The 16,366-nt window shown below is 44.6% G+C and overlaps 1 protein-coding gene across 2 annotated transcripts in view; it reads left to right on the top strand.

Moving 5' to 3' along the window:
- FAM222B (family with sequence similarity 222 member B) overlaps positions 1-16,366 on the top strand; it is a 36,921-nt gene that overhangs the window by 14,111 nt on the left and 6,444 nt on the right. Inside the window, exon 2 of one of the 2 annotated variants that reach the window (XM_068415563.1) lies at positions 13,038-13,165. The exons of the other annotated variant lie outside the window; for it this stretch is intronic. Within the exon in view, the coding sequence (XP_068271664.1) occupies positions 13,084-13,165 (82 nt within the window). The 5' untranslated portion in view covers positions 13,038-13,083. The remainder of the gene's footprint in view (positions 1-13,037; positions 13,166-16,366) is intronic. 2 annotated transcript variants of the gene reach the window in all.

Raw genomic sequence — 16,366 nt, forward strand, 5'->3', positions numbered from 1 at the left:
GTTAAATTTTAAGCCTGCATCTGTAGGATGTGATTTCTCCCTCTCCCCTCCAGTCGCTTTGATCAAATCAAATAAAAACGCAGCGCTTTCATTTCTAGTTTTCTAGTTTCAAAGACAATCTCTTGACATGCTCTGGCAGTCTGGACCCGAGTCCTTTTTTTTCTTTAGTCCAAAGGCGCGCTGTGTCTTGCGCCTTTCTCTGTATCAGTAGTAGCAATCTGCATTGGCTTTTATCTGCATCAAAACACAAATGGAAGAGAGCAAGACACTGCAGGAATGGGAAACAGACTTATGTGTGCAATTGAAATACGTAATCCTTACGTTCAGTCTGCCACATGGAGTACAGACCAGTTTCTATATTGGAAATCTGTAGCCATGCTCCCAGAAATGTGAGTTTAGATTTTAGGCATTGAAGGCTGGTTAATCCCAGCAGTGGTAAATACCAACATAAAATTTTCTGTGATGTCAAGCCTTTCCTTCTAAATGCTATTTTTTTTTTTGCATATGTCAACTATACAAAGCAACACTCAATTTGAGAAATTAGCATTCAAACACTCTGTAAGCACTTTATTTTTGTCCGCTTTGTGAGCAGCTGTTTTGCCAGGATCAGCACAAAGGACACAGACACCAGGTTCAAAAGACAAGCTTGCTTTTACTTTAGTTTAAAGCAGCAATAGAATAATGAGGGAAATAATACAGCAGGAACAGAACAAAGCAAGGTGATGCACCTAATCGTTACTACATGGAATTAAGCGTAGTGATTAAGAAAGATTCATCATCAATTGCCTTAATACTTTACCATCATCCAGATCCGTACATCAGCTGGGGAGCCCCGGTCGCAGCGAGGATTTGGAGAGCCTTTCCCGGCAACTGGGAGGTCCTGCGCAGCACGGCCACTCCTAGGTGAGGTCTCCAACGTCGCTGTAAGAGGGTCCAGCTTTTATACTATTGAGTAAACAAGCTGACAGAACTTCAAATGTGGAAGAGTCTGGTTTCACTCCGTTAGATGCCACCCACAGCCTGGCCAGGGCTTAAGGAGGAACTAAGGGAGCGTCTTTATCTGTTTCGCTCTGACTACGTGTTCCCAGACAAGGCCGGACACCTGGTTTCACGGCCTTGACAGCTGCCTCTAAGCAAGGAAAGACAGATACCTTCTCATGACATGGGTACATTCTCCTGACTTTTCATTTTCACTAAGGATTATATTTTACTTAAGCTACATCTTTCATTAATGATCATGCATATTTCACTAATAATCAGATACTAATATAATGTGTGGTTGGAGGTTCATCTGGAGGTCAACTTTAGTTCGGGGCCTGTTGCTCAGGCCTCAGCAGTTCAGCAGCTGAACACATGCCCAAGCTGAACACATGAGCTGCTGCTTCCCGGCGAGCGTGCCAGTGCCGCTCGGCACGAGGAGGGGTGAGAAGGCTCCCGGCCACGCAGACACGGGAGAATTTGGAGCTTTGGTGTCCTGACAAGGCACTCCTGGCCTCCATCCTGGAAAAGCACATCTGCCAATCTCCTGCTCGACTGCATCCCGGGGAGAGGATCCCAGCTAAGCCCTACTAAGTCATACCCAGTTTCTCAGTGAGATGAGCACTCTGGTCGCTGTCATCCCGATCAAAATCCAAACCGTGTCTGATGGCATTCGTAATGTCACGGTATGCATTACTTTTTCAGAGTAGTAGTGCTTAAAGCAAAGTGTGTTTCTCTCTGCATTAAGGAGCCAGATTCAACTATTCAAAGCAAATTGATAAATTGCTTTTCATTTAGTGTCTGAGCACCAAGGGGTTCAGTATGTGCTCCAAGGAAAAAATACATTAATTACAGCTTCTGTAGGGCATTTATCAATCACATAGTTATAAACAGTACTAATGCAGTTAATTGGAAGTAGAAAAATTTACCTTTTGAATTTGTTGACTGTAGCAATTCTGTGGTTGGAAAGACAAATTGTCTGGAAATTAAAATCAAGCGATACTTTGGGGATTGCCTGAGTAACTGTCTCCAGTATACGCTTGCCCAGACTCTTGTGCCGTGGTCAGAGGGGGTGTGCTGCCTTTTAGTGCGAGATGCACCGAGGAGGTCAGGGCTGCCCGTGGCTGTTACAGCCCAGGTTATCGGGAGCTCAGCGTTCGTGCAGGTGGGTTTGTGCTGCGTTTGCCCTTGAGGTACGGTCATATGGGCTGCAGGAGCAGTATTTGTTCTCTTCTCACCCACGCAGCCAGGTTGTGTTTACCATGCAAAGGGATGTCTCACTGACTGTAGTACAGTTACAACTGCCTCTGTGTCCTGTCTGTGCAATTTATTTATTGCCATGTGTGTGTGGTGGGGTTTTTTTAAAGAAAAACGCAAGTGCAGAGGAGGAAGGATGCACAAAAGCAAACAAAAATCTCCTGCTCACCTGTAGTCAGTAAAACTTACCATGAAAAAAGAAATCTTTTGTGAATGTAAACTTTGGATAAAGGCGATGTGTTGGCAGCTGCTGAAGGAATCAGGTGAGATCCCGCTGAAGCGTTTTATCAGGCCTGCAGACAAAAATCTCCGGTGCTTGTGGTGTGCAGAGGTTTTGAAAACACCTTGCACACTCGTGTTGCTTTCCCTGTGGCTGTTTTGATCTGCCAGCCGTGCAACTGGCCGGTTTTCGTGCTTCTCAGGAAAGCACTGAGAATAGCAGGGACTTTTTACAGTAGCTCACAATTAATGTATTTCTTGTCCTTTCTTCTGTTGAGTTGTTAGGAGTTGGCCTTTGAGTTTCTTGGAAGACTGATAAGGTCTGTGTCAGGACAAGCCAGCGGGGCACAAGCACCTCGTTCTGAAGGTTGATGGGGAAAATGCCATCTCAGTGTCTGGTCCAGCTCTTTGGTGTTCACCTGATGGCTTGTATTTTCTGCTGGTGAGTGTTCAGTACTTGTGATGCAGCTTCTGCTTGAGGTTCTTAGAATACTTTCCATCTTTACAGTAGGCTGCACAATATCTCCAGCTATAGAAGAAGGCCTTATCTTGCCCTTACAAATGGTAAAATCCATATCTAAGAGCTGATGTGTTCATGGTCTGGCAGGAAGCTCTGGCGCTGCACGCACTTAGAGATCTCCAGTTTTGTATCTTGAATAAAAATCTGCTGTATGTTTCTCCGCTTGCTTAGCGAATAGGCTGTTAAAATTTCACTCTAGGTGGGACCTTAATTCAGTATCCAGAGAGCTAAATACTAAACCAAACAACTGTCAGTGCCATTGTATGGGTCAAAATGGTACATATGCATAACGAATGCAAACTGAAATCCATCCCCCCTGGAGCCTGCTCGCCCGTGTTCACACACCACTGGCACACCTGGTCCGTAAGCGAGTCACTTTTTTTCTTTCTCTAACATGTAAGATCATTTTTTTGTTTTGTATGAAGTCTAATTCATTCTGCCTCATCTTATTTGCAAATATTTCTCATTTTCAAGTGAGTCTATTTTTAAAACAGGACTTGAAGCATATTTTTCAAAATATAACAAACGTCTGGTTTGTTGTTTGTGTGTTGCATAGAGGTAAAATTTGTTCAAAGTTAGCTCTGAAAAAGTGGTTTTTTTAAATAATCAGCTTGTAATAACCAGGGGAATATAGCTACTTTCCTACTCAGGGAACTGTCATAATCTGTAATTTCTAACGATATTTCAGAGGAAAAAACTGTCATCCTTCTGTCATGTGCAGCCACAAGGATTTCTGTAAGTCATGATTAAGACTTTAATTCTGGGCTTTTATAGAGTAACTGTGGAATGAGAGGAGATAATGGTAACGGTGATCTGTGCGACGCAGCCGCTGGAGAGGGAACTATTTCATGTTTCCTTTCCCCTTCGCCCAGGCAGCTGTGCTTAAGAAAGCTTCCTTTTCAGATCTGGGAAGGCAAGAAAGTTGAGAGGGAGGAATTCTGGCTGCGAGTGGCATGAGGAAGCTCACAGCTGTGGCATGTCCTTTGTGGTAAAATAAACCCCAGAATTACAACTTCGTGCTTCTCCCAGACATGGAACACGTAGGAAAGCTGCACGTAACACCGATGCAGCGCACGTTCTTGCTGGTGATGTTGAGGTTGTAACTGCAGCCTCTCCGCTATGGGGGAAGGGGTCCATGTGTAGTTTGGTTTCTTATCACTTGAAGGCAGAAGGAAGTTGCGTACGAGGATGGAGAATGTCTGTTGGTGGGAATGTATGTGCCTCCCCTGGGGTATGTGTTAGCAGCATCCTGTAGTTTGGTAGTGGCTGGGCTGTTCCGGGTTTGCTTTGGATGGAAGTCATCTCAGCTAACCTTAATCATCTCAGCTAACCTTAATACCGTCATGTTCATGTGAGAACATGCACACTCCTATCTGTAAGTCTGTTCTGTGTTTTATAGTAGCTGCTGGGATATTATAGACGCTGCTCAAGCCTGTAGGAAGAAGGTGGGTTTAGTTTGCCCCGAGGGTAACGGATGCTTTGGAGGAAGGAATGTTTGTTTGTGCCTGTCAGTAAGTATCTTGTTGAAGAAAGTGGTATTGTCTGTGAATGTTACTGTGATGGGGTAGGGAGTCTGTTTTGCATTTTGAAAATACAAATGTAAGCCTAATATCCTGGGCAAGTTATGATTTTGATAACAACGCTGTATTTACCTGGCCTCTGCTCCTAACTGCTGCAGTTCAACTGTAGCATCCTTTGCTGCCTCTCCTAAATGACCGTGCAGATTTAGGCACTGTGAAACGTAACTAAGATACATGCCAGACTGCTTCTTCATCCCTGTTTCCCACCACTACATCATTAAAAACTTGGATTTGGAAGTTACCATATAAAAGGAGAAAGAAAATTAATTAAAGGTCAGAGTGCTTTAGTGTAGTGAAAATTTAGAGGCGGCAGATACAAAGTTATTCAAATCACTTTTGACTTCAGGCAGGTCGATTTTCCTATTCTTTGCGTATGTTCCCATGGTAAAAGTAGTATCTCATCTGTCTCATAACTGACCACTAGCACATGTGTTTCAAGCACAGCCAGAAATACTCCTTTGAAGCTTTGGCCAGGCCCTACAATCGTCCCGACTTGTCTTTTCTACACCTTTCCTTCGCCTTAGAAGCGGCCTGCAACACCTGGCAAGACCTACTTATGCCTGTGTTGTCTGTCAGCTCCTGCCACGTTGCAGAATACGAAGTTAAATCTAAAAATAGACTTAAAAAGAGGTGAGGGCTTTGAGCAAAGTAAAATAAGCCACTGATTTGGGTCATGAAAGGGAATTGATGTCACTGGTTCTCCGTTGCAGCTTTCTTGAGCTAAGAAGTTCTGTTCTGAGCCATGAAAATGTGAAGGACCAGTGGTGAGCAAATAGCACTCAGGAGAGGGAAGCGTGGTCTGCTTCCAGTTCTCGCCAGGGGCCTGCCCGGACCATGACCTTGTCAAGGTGCCAAAAAGCCAAGGTGCCATTGAGTCACGGCCGCCTTCAGTGGTAGGAAACTGTCACCCATCCCTATCCTTTTAACAAGGAGTGACCACAGAATCAGGTGATTAAATGCTCCATCCAAAGTTACATCAGGAACCTGTGGTGAGCCGGATACTTCCCTCCATCTCTTCTGTCATATTCTAGCCCATAATCAGGAGACCAGTCTTCTAACATAAATCTGGTCAAAAAACCTTAAGCCACTGTAAAAAGGGTTGTGTGCAATTTTTGCCCGTTTCAGAGTGGTTATGTGGCTTCAGTAATGTTTGTTAAGTGCTTTGATATGCTTTGGTGAAGGGCAGAGTGTTAATAATTAAAATTGGAAGGAAGTTCTAAAGTAGTATGGGGGATGATGACCACTTTCTGGTCTGTTAGTTAACAAAAATGCAAAATATAAATGGACGAATCAGCAGGAATTGAGTTTAATGCTCCCTTCCCCCAGCCACCTGCATGGGCTGAGCACAAAAAGCAGCTAATTGTCTGCTCCGCTGCGGAGATGAAAGAAGCTGGTCCTACAACAGGAAAGGCCATTGAACTGCGTGAAGGTGGTAAATTATCAGCACTGAAAACCTTTTGAGTTGATATCTTTCCGTGCTCAAAAAGTACATTATTTGTACTGGTATTTATCGCATTCGGGGGCTGATGAAACCAGCATCTCGTGACATGAATCTTATGTTTCAGTCATGTAATTAAGAGGTCAGTAAAACTGAAACTTGTTTTTGAAACTCTACCTTCGCCCTGTTTGAGTATTGTCGCAGGGTGTGTTTGGCCCTCTTACTGGCTTTGTCTTGGCCCAGCTAACGAGCTGTTTGCAGAACTGGGCTGTGATTTGCAGTGGACAGACTGTAAGAGCGGCCTCGTGTTTGTCCATTTTCCTGCTCGCAGTTTCATTTGCAAAGTGCAGGCAGGAGCAGGCTTCTTGCCAGCAACAGCTTCATTCAGATTAGGGCTTTAGTTCAATTATGTCCAATTAACTTTTATTGCAGATAGCAGTGATAATTACTTGCAAGTCAATTTTTTGGCTGTGGTTATCCCAAGGCTAAAGTCTGAGCTTGATGGATTTTAATAACTGAAGTGACGTATAGCTTTTCCTTTTTTTTTCTTCTTTAGGCCTCAATTAGATGAAAGGTCAGAAGCTCTGTAAAAATCCATCTTACAATTAAAGCCAACTGTTCTACTCTGCAGCAGTTGCGTGGTACTGTGTTTTCAAATAATCCCTTGGGACCGACCTAAAAAAAGGCTTTTTAAACTCTAAGACCATAACCTTGAGCTTGCTGCTGCTTTATCCGAAGAGTGAATTTGATGGAGCTGATGTCACACGTGGCAGTACCTGGAGCCGAGAGCCGCCGCCTTGGCTTTTTTTACTGCACTGTATCCTGTTCAAAATTGCTCACCTAGAAGCCTTTAGTGGTAGCCCTTGGGCGTGAGGAGTGTGTTATGAACAATATTCCATTTAAGTGCCGTTATCCCAAAGCTTCTTCATTTTCTTTCTTGTTGAGCGTTGCCATCCCAGCTCGAGGAGAGAGGAGCAGAGCTGTGCTGCTCCCGAATCACCCTGCAGGCATTTAAATTCTCTCTGCCTTCCCCTCCAAACCATTTCATTTTGTTGCCTGAGTAACATTATAAATGGAGGTCAGCCTAAAAGGTGAAATGGTTTACAAACAAAATCATAGTTAATTACACTGCAAGAAGCAAAAATTGATTTTGATGGAAATTGTTGCGGGGCTCTACAAAAGGTCCACCTGACTGCAGAGAGCCAAAAGGTCCTGCGCTGGCAGATGCTGACGGTGCACTCGGCTTGTTACAATAGGCGACTTTCTATTGTTCAGTCTTCCTATTTATTTATCTCCAAGTCCACTCGATGCTATTGTGATTTATTGCCGTTTCAAAAGACTGCCTCTCTCTGCGCATTATTTTGCAGTTTTCCATTTATAAAACATTGAGAGGATGTGATACCGGCCGGCGATGAATACAGTGCTAGTTTGGTGATTTTGTTCCAGGAAACGGTAAGATTTCTCTCTGGCTCTTCAGCAGTCCTGAGAAAGGGCCATTCTGGTAAGTGCCCAAGAATAAAGGGGGGGTTTAGGGCTGGAGGAAGGCAGGAAACCTGCAGGATCAGGCTGGACACTGTCAAGCGAGGCACGACTGACAGGTAGGAATCGTATCGAATGCTGACGCTGGTGGGGGGGTTCAGTGTCTGCAGTTGACACGAACAAATTTTTGAAACTCGTAGGTTTTAGGTTACTTTGGGAGAGGGAAAAGGAATGAATCTCATTTGGTCTTGAGCAGCCTGCCAGGGGGTAAATGCGACACTGAGTTTCCCTTGGAGCATGAAAATTGTCCCGGATTCAATTACGTTTCCTGGCAAGCTCCTACAGACATTTGTACCAAAGAAACTTCACAACCCGAGTTAGTTTTTGCTTTTGTTTGCAGCATTTATATAGGCTGAACTTGGAATGTGCCGCGTGCACTTGGGGGGTGCCATAAATCCCGCCAGCAGTTATGGAATTTCACGGGGCTGCCTTGTGAATAACGAGGAGAAGCGAAGCGTATCAGTCAGCCGCAAGCGCTTAACAACCCTCGCACGGCTTACGGGACCCCAGGGTGCTGGAAACTTGGAATAGTTCGGAGCTTTTCTTTTGTGTGGGGGTAGATGCTCCTGCTTCCTCCCACCCCGAGCTTTGTGAACAAGCCCGCTGTTAATCGTGGAATTTCAAACATGTGTGTTTACTTTCAGGAACCTCACTTTAAACTTCACCAGCTCGCTTTCGTCTAAGCGAGCTCAGTTTCCCATATTTCACTGGCCAGGGATGGTTTGTGGGGAGTGTTTCCTTTGTGCACTTACGCTCTAAGGCCTCTTGGGAGCTTCAGAGACTGGTGTGTTTAAAAACTTGGCAATAACTCTGCGTATGTGGTCTGTTTATATAATGATAAAGCTGTGTTAGAGTATTAGAAATTTCCTAGTAGTACCGAGTTGCTTTACACCTAGGTTTTACTCTAGCTTGTAAAAGTCCTCCCTGGCTTGAGGAGCACTGGATCTGGCAGAGGCAGTACTAAACTTTGAATATCAGCCAGAAAATAATATATCTTTTTAGTCCAGAAAGGCAATATCATGGTAAGTTTTACTGGAATTGATTAGTAGCTCCACAGGGAGAGTGTCCCTGGGCAATGGGTGGAATTGAGTTCCTCTGTACTACCCGGTGAGCCTTGGTGGTAACAGGACTTACTCTGAAAATCAGTGCAGGGGACACTGCTGCCTGGACCAAACACCACCCTGATGTGCAGGTAAGGCTGAACGTAACAGTCATTGTGGGGATGTGGCAATTACCCCAAAATCCCAAGCACTGCAAATCCCTCTTAAGCTTAACATGCTTTGATTTAATTATTAATAAATCTTAGGAGGAAAAAAAAAACTATTCATGTGTCTAAACCTGCAAACTGTTTCATAGAGCATCCTGCAGTACGTGCGCTGTTAAGATTATATCCTGAAGCCAGATTAGATTAAAATCACTTCAAAGAAGGGTATTTATTTATTTATTCCAATCTAAAGATTGTTTTCCTCTAGGAATGTACTTTATCTTTTTATATATATTTTCAAGACAAAGCTCTTATGCTGTGTTTGGCAGTATACAGGATCAGTTTAAAATACAGTTTAAAAACTTTAAAGGTAGGGGTTTCATACCTGCCCTCCATTGCTGGGTGCCAAAGCCTACTGGTCACCTTGCTGTCCAGTTTGTAGCTGACTGGTTTACCTGACGATGTTACTGAGCTTGGTACACTGCAAACCCCCTTCGTTTCCTTATCGCTGTGTCCGTCCCAGCTCCCCCAGTACCACACAGCCCATCCTCGGAGGGGCTGGGGCAGCGGCCCCGCGGGGAGCTTTGCAGATGCTGGTGCCCACACAAGTTGCCGCCGCAGAGCCAAGTCTGCTGGTGAGAAGTCTTGACGTGCCAAGTTCAGTTTATCTCCCACTCTGGACTAATTAGAAGCAATAAAGCCGAGCGCAGGAGGGGATGATGGGCCCAGCTGCCTTCGTGTCAGGGCCCTGTGCTGCCGACCTGAGACTGTGCGTAAACGGTTTGAGACAGCCATTAACGCTCACCTCAATCCCAAATCCGTGCAGGGGATCTCAGTTCATTTTAGCTGGGTGGTATGTTGGAGTTGTCGACGCTAGCTCAGATCAGCCAGGAGATAAAGTAGTAGTTGGGTGCTGAGTATCTCAGGGAATAAATGTTAATTTCTAACAAAAAAATGAACGGGCTTGATTGTAAAGATATTTCAAATGCATTTGTTCTCACATACTGAGATCTTGATTTTGAAAAACTATATTAATTTCATAGAGAACAAAAAGTGAAGCAGGATTTTAATTATAATATGGAATTCAGCAATGGAGTTATGGTCAGCACTTCTATATAAGTCTAAATTTCTTTTTTTAATGCTCAGCAGTGACCTAGATGGCATCCATTTGGTTATTGCAAATCAAGCTAAAAGAATGATTTTATGCTTCTACTTGAAATTATTTTTGTAAGTCCACTATTTCCTTTAAAATGGTTATTGCCACCCCAGTCTTTTATGAACCTTTGGCATTGCCTGAAATGATTATCTGCCTGCAGGAACAACTTGCCTTTATAGCCCTCTCTAAAACATGACTCTCTGTATCGGAGCTAAAGCTTCTGTAAATACATGTTTTGACCTTCAAGGAAACAGGGCCGTCTTATCGCAGAAGCCTGGCTCTTCTGAGTTGAACGCTGTGACCACTCTTAATCACTTGTTCTCTCTCCTAATGTGCCATTATCCTGTTTATTGCCGTGTGCGTGGCGCTGAGCCTCTCCGTGGCACTTCAGCGAGAACCTTACTCAGAGTCGCAGTGTTCAGGCTGTAATGAACGTTAATGACGGAGCGGGTGAGCAAACCCTGCGCACATCTTGCTGTCAGAAACGCTGCTCGTTCAGTCCAAGAGCCCGCTGAGCGCAGTGCTGCGCTGCAGGGCCCTTGTCTCTCTTTCAGGGCTGCACACAAACTTGCCATCAGTTAAGTAATGTTTTAGACACCGAGCTCCTCTGGCCACGCAGGGATGGGTAATAATCCTGGGCTGGCGTCAGACGTTGCTGGAGTAAAAGGTAGATGCTTAGGTGAATATGGGAATGGCGTGATCTGATGGTTTTCTGGCTACAGTGAAGGCTCTTAATTTTGTTTGTCTGCTTTTCACTGAGAAATAGGTCTTGTTTTTGCCAGTCTTCTGAAGTTGATGAAATGAGGAAAAAAGGAAAATACAATTATTATTTTTTTCTTGCTGACTGTGAGTGTTTCTGTTGCTTACTCAGGTAAAGCTCTGGCAACTCACAGTGGTTTTGTCTTCTGATTAAAAGGAGCTGGATTCTTGTTTTGTCTTTTTGGTCTTGCTGGGCATAATTTGGGGCAAGAAACTGCTGCCCACTGGCTGTTTGCAAAGTTTCACTGAACATTGCCATGAATGCTCATGGCCATGAATGAATCGCATCTATAAAGGTCGAGCAACTTTTCAGTTCCTAAAGCAATTCCTTTAAGTTGTAGATGTGACAGGTCATCGTTTCTGAACACCTTCTGAAAGACTCACAAGAACTGCTACAGAGGGTGAGAAGGAAATCCGAGTTTCAGCCTTTTTTAGAAGGTTTCACGACTACAGATCTTGAATTTATAGTAGTGCAGATCGTTGCTGTCTCCTAGGGATGAAATGGAGATTGGATGTAAACTTGTTCTCTGGGTGGTTGCACTGTCGGCCCTGCGGCTTGGCGAGGTTGTGTTTGTTTCTCACGTCACTGAGTCGCTGTTACTCGCAGTGGGTATGGTGGGTGGGCAATAGCATGGAGTTGTCAAGCTGACATTCAGTGTGCAAAGTTATTTTTAATTGTTAGTCACAGTGGCACCCAATGAGCTCACTCAGCAACACTCGGTCAGCTTTTGAGAGCACTCACACCGTGAAGATGCGGAAGTTTTCGTAAATTAATATTTGTATGAGATTTCTTGGCCGTTGGTTTGATCAGTCTTTGTGTCTTGAACTGAGGAGGTGCATACAAACACGGAGCTAATGACTTACACACAGCGAGTAATTGCTGTGCTACGGGTAAGCTTTGAGTCCACGCTGCTCACTGTATCGGTGCAGGTACTCCTTGGGCTGTCTGACTTGTGACAGTGGTCAGAGGTGAGGTTTCAAATCAAAGTCTTTAAAATGTCCCAGCAGAGAAATCGGCTGTTGGAGCTTTCTGGAGCAGGAAGGCGGTGGTGCTACCCAGGACGCAGCGCTGACGTTGCTGCGTCGGGTGTCATCCAGAGAGTTCATTCACATCGCTTACGCAGTCCTCGACAGTGTGACTCTTTCAGAAGTGGCCTCTGTGATTTCTGCAGCTGTGGCTTCCCGTGCGGGTCTCGAGCTTTCTGCTTCACCTGTCTTGATCTTTGAATGCCTTCCTGGTTGTTTTAATTGGGGTTTTGAAACAACACCTGAAATTAAACCAGCTTATAACTTCTGAAGCCTTCAACTCTTTCCATGTTTTGGGGGCCGTATATCAAGCCCCAAGCCCTTTCTGGCTGCTCCTTCAGCGTTTTGGCAGAAGCACTCCCTGTATAGCGGCACTGATCCTTGTGGAGATCTGCGCCGGGAGGAGAAGTCAACCGATTTCTCCAGCTTGGCGCAGCCACCCTGTTTCCCAGAGCTTTCTGAAGTGCTTCTGGCTGGCTGTGGCTTGTATCTGAGGATCTGAGTGGGGGCTTGGAGGCCTCCAGAGACCTTGTTCCAAGCCACATTTCTCTCCATAATCCTAGTAACACTGGGAGACGTTGAGCCTGAGTTAGCTTTGTTGCTGGAAACCCGCCTTGTATCTGTACTCTGATGGTGGGATTTGAGGGTAGCCATGCAGTGTTTATACATAAAGAGCTTTAGAGCTCCGTGCATTTGTGTTTAGGTTTGATTTCATAAATGCTGAACCTCTGCAGTAGAGGATGGTGGCACCTCCGCAGCTCCTTTGTGCAGGAGGCACGTCTCGCCGTTCGTCTCACCCAGCGCCGTGCGGGGTAGCGAGTCTCCTGTGAGATGAAGGAAGTTGTAGCCATTCATCTTTCAGCCTAATGGACCACAGAAATTACAAGCTGTAGCATGCAGCTTCATCTTGCCACAAGGCAGAGTGCTGCATACTTTGCCTTCAATTTATGCATGCCGTGCCTTTTTATTAAACGTGAAAGAGCAGTTGACAGGATTTCTCCAGAGGACTTGCTTTGGCCGTACCCGGTAGATAGCCAGCGCATTTCAATATATAGTAAAATGAACGGTGGTGGTTTCTTTACCATTCGTAACAACCACCTTTGAAGTTTGAGGACAGAGTTATGGACTATCCTCTGTGTGTCAAGCAGCAGAGGAGAGCGAGACAGCTGTTTTAGTTTTAACCCTGCAGATGACCCACTTCTTGAAGTGTTTCTGCTGCCGTTACAAGATGCAGTGAGGGCCGGAGCAGCGGTCGTGCATCTGTGCTTGGTCAGGCCTTCACCCAGGGACGGCTCTTTGCCGCTTTCTTTTCTCTGTTCCTCCTTGTATTATAACTTTGAATTGTCTCTCTGTTGTTGCAGTGTGCAGAGGAGTGAATGCCCCATGTTGTGTTAGTGCCTGTCTGCCATGCTGGCCTGTCTGCCAGGACCAGGTGACCTCTCCTTTCAGCTTCTTTCTTACACGCAGATGAACACTGGACTTCAGAAATGTGAGTGACGTTTTGTCTGCAGGATGTGGTTAACTGTTAAATCTGGCTCTGGTACAGCTGTGACATAAACATTTAGGATACAGTGGAAAAACTATTAAATATTAGAGTCTTTCTTTTGTTATGCCTTCAAGGCATCCATCAATAACGGCTCTGAGAAATCACGGTGGAGGTTCATGTGTGTGCAGCAAGCTCTCCCCCCTTCCTGGCTTTATAAAGGTTAATTTTAACCATGGCGAGACGAAATGCAAGCGAGGTTTCTGTGAGATTCGGGCCTCTTTGCTGACAACATTTTGTGCTAAAAGAGCGCCAGCTGACTTGCTTCTTAGCGCAACTTTTTCCTGACTCTTTTTCCCTTCCGTTCATTTAATTACTTGTAGACACCAATAAAAGTTGGATCAGGCTAATGCAGACCTTTTGAGGTCAGCAGCTCTATTGTTCTACATACCTGGGGCATATACTACAAATATTAGTGATCTAGCCCAAATTACTAAAGTTCAGATTTTCCATCTTCTTTCTGATATCTCTTTGGTGCCTCTGAAAATATATCTGCAGAGTACTCTGATGACTCTTTTTTTGATAATTTCAGTCATTTTTTTGATAGTTGTACTAGTATTTTTAAGAACAGCTTACGCTTGGGAATGTAAGTTTACTGGGTAGAGATTTTTACAATTTTATTCTGTATCTCCTCTGTACCACTGAATTTGCACATTGGTTGTTCAGCTGAGATTTCTGGAATACCAAGGTTTCTACGTAAGATCTGTGTACTTGATCCTTAGGGCTGTGACCTGTCTCTTGTATTTGAAATGTGCACTGGGAGTTCTCCGTACCCTCAGTTTGCTGACGGACTCATTACTCTTTAAAACCAAATAACTTACAGTCCAGTTGTAGCTAAATTGTTCATACGTTAAGGCTTGTGATGCTACTGAAAATAGGTAAGATAATTTTGCAATTAAGGGTGACGTGCTCAGAGGCCTGGTCCTGCCAGAAGTGAATGACCATGTTCACGTACACACGTGTGCTCCCCCCCCTCATTTGCATAGCATTTACGCCAACTCCACGGGCTTGGTAACTGTTGTGACACTTTCAGCAATATTAAAAGTGTTTACTCAGAAAAGAACTTCTTTAGATGACATGAAACTGGGCATTCCCCTCCTTTCTCTTTGCCATTTCCAGTTTGAGCTTTGCTGACTGAAACATGCTTATTCACAAGGTAGGCTGGTGTGGTGAGAACACACCTAGGTCCTTGCATCGCATGGAGTTGCTTGGGTGGCTCGAAAAGCTTAGTTCTGAAAGCAAATTGTTGAGGTTCGTGTGAGGGTAGCTGTGAGTAAATCAGGTGTTGGCGAATTACACATTTACAAGGTCACGTGCTGGGGCGTGGGCAGTTTCTTAATCTGATGGTACCTGATGCTGTTTCTGAGAACTGCTTATCCCCACGCTGAAAGCATCGCTCTGTCCTGCTTAGCGAAGGGCTTCGGGCGCTGCATTTAAAAGAATTTAGGACATAAAGTCGCTGGCAGGCACTGGCTGGCGGTGGTAACGCTCAGCTGTTCCAGTTTGTTCTGATTTATACGGAAAATGAAACGGCTCGTGCAGACCTTGCTCACCCCCGCTGCAGATGTGTGTAAGGTTAATTGGTGCGTTTCTCTCCATGCTCTATATGCACAAGTAGTCCTGCCCCTGGCCAAAGGCGAGCCGAGTTAATGAGCATTTTTAACGAACGGTGACTTGTGACTTTTGGTGGGGGCTTGGAAGTGGGTTTTAATAATAGTGCTGTTGCTTTTATAAAAGGCACAGAACTCCACATGATAGCTTTTATTCAGACTTAGGGTGTTTGTATTAATAATTTTATAAGTGTCGGTTTCTGGATCAGACTTTTTATTAACACTTAAAACTCCACATTAGCTCAATTAGCTTTTTTTTTTTTCTTATTCACTTTCAAATAAGAGGCATTTTTCTTCAAGATGGTCTGTGCAGTAGGAGTTTTGTAGATTAATATGCACATATTTTTTTTCCTTTAGAAACTGATCACTTTGAGACTTCCAATTTTCAGTATTTTTCACTGAATTCCAACCTGCATCACAGGAAAGGCTAACCCTGAGACTCGTCCTTATCCGTGCAGGGCATTTCTCACTGACTCCAGACTGATGCTCTCTCCTTCCTGCCAGTGACTCCAGTATAAACCTGACCAGTCAGTGGGAATACTTGAGGCAAGACCATTCGGGCAGCGTCCACAGCTGCTGTTGGACATAGTGGTGGTGCCACAGGGCCTGGGAGAAGGAGAGTGATTTTTCGTGACAGGGGTGCAAAGACAAGGTGAAAGGTGCTTCTTGGAGAGCTTTTGCAGGGAGTGAGGGACAAAAGAGAGAAGAGCAGGTTGGGACTGAATATGGGGTCATCAGCTAAAGTCGAGTCCTTTCTAGGGGTGAGGGCTCTTTCTGTAAAGCCTGTCGAGAAGCTGCTGCAGTTGGGATTTTGATGCAGAAGATGGGCACAGCTGTTCTTCGCTTGTCCCAATGCGGATGCTCTCATTAGGGTAGGAATCCTGAAGGCTTGTTTGTGTTTTGTTTCATGTTAATGAAAACTTAACCGTAGGCAGTCTTAAAAGCAGTGGGTTTTAAAGCCTTAATGCACTGAAAAAATGCTACATCAGTGCTGAGGTGAGGCAGAGAAATCTATCTCATTTCATGATAAAAATAGCTCCAGCGGTGAGACGTGCACAGGAATGTGACCAGATGAATTGGTTGCCACGGGATTAGCGGGAGTGTGAACTTGCAGCTCACCAATTTACTGGGGTAATTGCTCATATGCACAGCTTTACCTTACACTAAACATGAAATAATTACTTTTCAACCAAAGTATTCTGCCTTGCATTTACCATTAGGTAGCTTTGTGAAGCTCATCCCATTGTTTTCTCCATATAGCTTGTTCATCTGCCATCCTCATCATTTTATGGCCTGATCCAGAATTCCTGCACTTGCTCATGAATGATGAACGTATTCCAATACCAGCATTTTCGTTCGGTCTATTCTAGCTGGTTTTCCATTCCCTTAGTAACCAGACCTAATTGTTCTTTACTGGTTTGTAGGGTATTTGTATGGGATAGTCAGCCTCTTGCTCGCCCTGTAATGCCTTTCTCCTAATTCTTTGCTGCTTTAATTATTACAGTCATCAAATCTTGCCTATGGAACTACTAGCACA

This window comes from Nyctibius grandis, chromosome 18 (genome assembly GCF_013368605.1).
Source record: "Nyctibius grandis isolate bNycGra1 chromosome 18, bNycGra1.pri, whole genome shotgun sequence".
Lineage (NCBI taxonomy): Eukaryota > Metazoa > Chordata > Aves > Nyctibiiformes > Nyctibiidae > Nyctibius > Nyctibius grandis.